The sequence below is a fragment of the Buceros rhinoceros genome, unplaced genomic scaffold (genome assembly GCF_000710305.1).
Source record: "Buceros rhinoceros silvestris isolate BGI_N320 unplaced genomic scaffold, ASM71030v1 scaffold25957, whole genome shotgun sequence".
NCBI lineage: Eukaryota > Metazoa > Chordata > Aves > Bucerotiformes > Bucerotidae > Buceros > Buceros rhinoceros.
In genome coordinates, this window is record NW_010423154.1 from 20,385 (window position 1) to 24,638 (window position 4,254).

Below are 4,254 nucleotides of genomic sequence, written 5' to 3' on the forward strand. Positions count from 1 at the left end.
TCAACGCCTAGGAGTGAATCCCATACTTTCATGTAAGGTGAAGTGGGAGGAGAAGACCGCAAAGGAAAAGCCCCAGCACACCAGGATAGGTCTTAGCGATCACCAGCCATGAACTCGATCACGATGACTAACCAGCGAAGACAGTTAAACAAGTGTTTTACACAGAAAGAGATGCAAGCAAACCCCTCTACTGAATGAGAAGATCGAGGCCAGGCTGGACACCCCTCACGTAACCTGTGCACAGGCGTCCAGTTTGAAACAGCTCACAGGGACGCAGCCGTCCCCTCTCCCACTCGGACACCGGGAGGTGATGGCTGTAAAACCCCTGGTAGTGCTTTTTCAGTCCCTCTGAGCAGAAAAGAGAGCACACAACAAGCATTAAAAAACACCCTGGCAAGGCTGCACATGCTGGGATGAAGCGCTTCATCTTGGCAGGATAACTTGCTTTCCCGGCTCATATGAAATCAATACTCTGATACGCATCTATCAGAAACGAGATGCTGGCCTGGAGGGCACACGGGTGTTATCCGCAGCACCCGCATCGCAGCTTGCAGGCAGAGAACGGTCTGAGTGAACTTCAGAGTGCTGAGGTCAAGAAACGTTACTTACAACTGAGCCACGACTAAAACTGGTACGCAGGCGAGGGGCACGCACAACAGTCAAGCACACGCTTGACCGCGTGTTTGCTTTACCTCTCGGGGTTTTGTTCAACTTTCACCTGGAGAATCGGGCAAAATCTTCAGAAAAAGCCCACATTTCACAGATTTAGTAAAATCCTTTCAGAGTTCAGCTACAAGGAGTAGCTTGGGAATGGAGCAGAAGAAACCCGCAATGGTGTTAATTGCTCACAAAAATGGATCTTTCTGCAGTTGTCTTACTGTCCTGCGTTTATGTCCAGACTCCTGATCTCATTTTAACAGTGTAAGCAGGGAGATGGATTTGATAAGATCAGTCTAGGTGAGAAAATAAGGAGTTAAGGTGTTCACTGGCTAAGGAGTGAAGATATGTAGAGAGCTGCTTTGAAATGTAGTTTCTAAGGGATGCATTTGATTTTGCTAAACAGTTCCCCGTGGCAGCTGGACTAAAAAGCAAAGCTGAAGGGGTTTCCTTTCAAATTCAAAGCAATCCCGGGCTTCAGTCGCAGCCTTAGAAATGCACACACAGAAGAGGGATTTATTTCTGGCTTTCATAGAAATGCATTCACTAGAAAGGAAGCAAACAGTGTTGGAAAAGCAACATCTGTGGTATGAGTAACCACGCGAGCTTCTCGAGTGCAAGCTACGATGTGTGCTGCCAGCTCCAGCAGGGCAGCGTGCAAGATTAGTCACTGCTGTGCTATTCCCAGCAGCTCCTTTCCTCACCGATAATGTGCAGAAAAGCATAACAAAATGCCAATCCCCGCACTTCCATTTTTTTTTTAGTACAGGGAAAGCATCGAGCCATCGCTGTATGATAGTCGTTCACTCATAACTGTAGCGTCGTACCTGCTCTTGCAAGGAGAACCTGAGAGTGAACAAATCAAAGCTCGAAAACAGAGGGAAGTTTTTAACAGTTACTTTAGTGGTAGTCTTAGAATTTAGAATTCATAAATACACGGCAGAGAAGGAGCTCCTGTAAACTTACAACCAGACAGTATTGCAGATGCACATGAATTACAGTATTTCAGATAAAATCAAAGTTGTTGTTGGGATGAAACCATCAGAATATTTATTGTAAGCTTAAATTTATACAATTGATCAATAAGATTTTTTCCATAGATGTTTTAACAAGCTTTACTGAATTTTTTCATCTGTCCTTACAGCATCAAGACTTCAAGCTTCTCAAGTACCACTGCAGAACACGGTGGTCCTTTTTGGCAGCAGAAAGTACGCAAATGGTACCTCTCAATTCTGAGAGGAAAGAAAAGGTGAAATGCCCAAAGAGAGTTTTGCTGTGGGACCATTTGGTTTTGGGGGCTTTTTTGTTTTTTATTTATTCCCACCGTCTACCCTTTTCATGATCCTTTCATATAAAAAATAGATCTTGTACTTTGAAAAAAATGAACACACCCAGCTCTCAGAGCAGCAGACAGGAGCCAGCCTGGACCTGAATGAGGAATGTCATCCAGGATGTGGGCTCCCCAGAATGAGACAGACAGCGCCATGCTGGACTGAGGACAACAGAAGTCCCCCGAGGTGATAAAAGAGCTGGAACCATGGTGGAGAAGGTTGCAAGAGCTGGGTTGTTCAAGCCTAAGGAGTAGGTGGCTTTCCTGTCTTCAACTGCCTAATGTGAGGGTGCAGAGAGGACACTTCTTGGAGGCGCAGTGGTGGGATGACAGGCAGTGGGCACAAACTGGAATCTGAGAAATTCCAGTTAAACAGAGGAAGACTTCCCCCTGTGATGAACATGGTGAAACACCGGGACTGGCGACCTAGATAGCTTGTAGATCTCCGTCCCTGGAAGTGTTCAAAACTCAACCAGACAACGATGTAGGCACACTTGTTTTGAGGAAGATGATGGACCAGATGGCCTCCAGAAGTGCCTTCCACCTTAAATTATTCTACGCAAAGGGCTTTTATGCCAGCGACTCTCTCTGGGCAGCCACGTAAGCCAAGGACGTACAAAGATCTTTTGTTTTGCTTTTTAAATTCACCTTAACTTTCACATTTTTCATTGGTTAAAACAGAAAATACCAATGTAAACCAGAAGTATGACATTTTAAAACTGAAGTGACGATGAAGCATGTTGATTTAGGCACCAGGGGGATTTCACCTGGATTTCCACACACTACTACACTGTGTGAGATGGTGCCAGTAGCCAAACTTGAAAATGCAAAGCATGTATTCTGGCATGGCATTTTACTAAGACATCAAATCTTTCTCGTTAGCAGTCAGTCAGTGAAAACAAGCTGTACACGTCAGTCTAGTCAGTGAAAATAGCTGTACGACTTTAACGCAATATGCCCCACTTATATCGCTCATTATGCTCTGAAGCGATTCCATTCTTTAAGTCCCCACAGGAACAATTACCAGCTTTAACATACAAGTAACATTACATTCTGCTCTCAAAAGTACAAAAAATAACGCTTTAAATATACACTAGCTTCTGAGCTTAGACTGAATCCTGTCAGGAAGAGAATTTTGCACTTCAATAGACAGTGCTTTCAACATCAAGAGCTCTTCAAAGTGCTTGGTGGAGCGTGTGAACACTATCCCCGCTGACTAGATGATGAAATAAGGCACAGAGGTCAGCCACCTTGCCCACAGTCACACACAGCGAGTGGCAGAACTAACAGAGCAGAATTTGGGCTTTTCAGTTGTCCAGGGTAACCACCACATCTCACTGCCACTAGTCAAGTGCGATGGCTTAAGCATTTCTGAGAAGCAAAACTTGTACAGCACACGGTAAACCAAAGGGGTGATCCAGAGCCAGTCAAAGGCTGCGACAATTTCAACCCAACCCAAACCGATCTGGTAGTCAGTAAATTAAAATGCACTTCAGGGAATGATCACACAAAAAATTATATGTTGACGGGCAGAGGGAAAGATCATTAAACATAAGACACATGCTGTTAGCTTTCTAAAAAGTAGTGGTTATCTTAAACTTGACAGTAGTTCAGGTAATGTTGGCTTCTTCAGAGAAGTCGTACTTTCCGATCTTAAACGCTGTTTTTCTCTCAGCAAGGTACACTTCTCTGGAGAGTCACACAGAAATGCAAATACGAGGCCGTAATATCTCCTCAGTAGGCATGGGTGCGCGTGAGGCACGAAAAGCCACATTAATCGCTTGTGAGGTATGGACTAAGTGGTAGAGAAACACCAACCTGGGAAAGCAAAAAAACGTCTACAATAAATAAGGATAAGAAAAGTGTAAGTCACTCGTGAAAATCACCGAGAAATGCATCTTCAGAGAGATGATGCTGCGGAACAGAAAGTGCAACACGTGTAATCACCGCTTGGGTGAGAAGCATGCTACAGCCGAGCCCCCTGATGACAAGCACGCGTTTCAGAAAGCCTGGTCTTGAATGGGATGCTCATGAGATGACTCATTTGCTGACAGCGACTGCTGCTGGGATTCAGAAACATGGACACTTCGATTCTGTTCTTCCCTCATTTGATGGGAAGGAACCGCATTCTGGCTACAGGGCGACTGTTGACTTGATTCCTGAGTCAGCTGCATGTGCTGAGCTGGATGTGAAGATCCTGCTACGTGGATTTCCTCGTTCTGTCCTTGATGAGCATGGAGGTGTTCTAGTGTCTCCTTGGAAAGAGT

General features: G+C 44.9%; 1 protein-coding gene across 1 annotated transcript in view; it reads right to left on the bottom strand.

Annotated features, from left to right (window-relative positions):
- Window positions 1–3,987: 3,987 nt before the first annotated feature.
- ZBTB24 (zinc finger and BTB domain containing 24) overlaps window positions 3,988–4,254 on the bottom strand; it is a 6,719-nt gene continuing 6,452 nt past the window's right edge. The window contains exon 7 of the mRNA XM_010140343.1: window positions 3,988–4,254. Within this exon, the coding sequence (XP_010138645.1) occupies window positions 3,988–4,254 (267 nt within the window).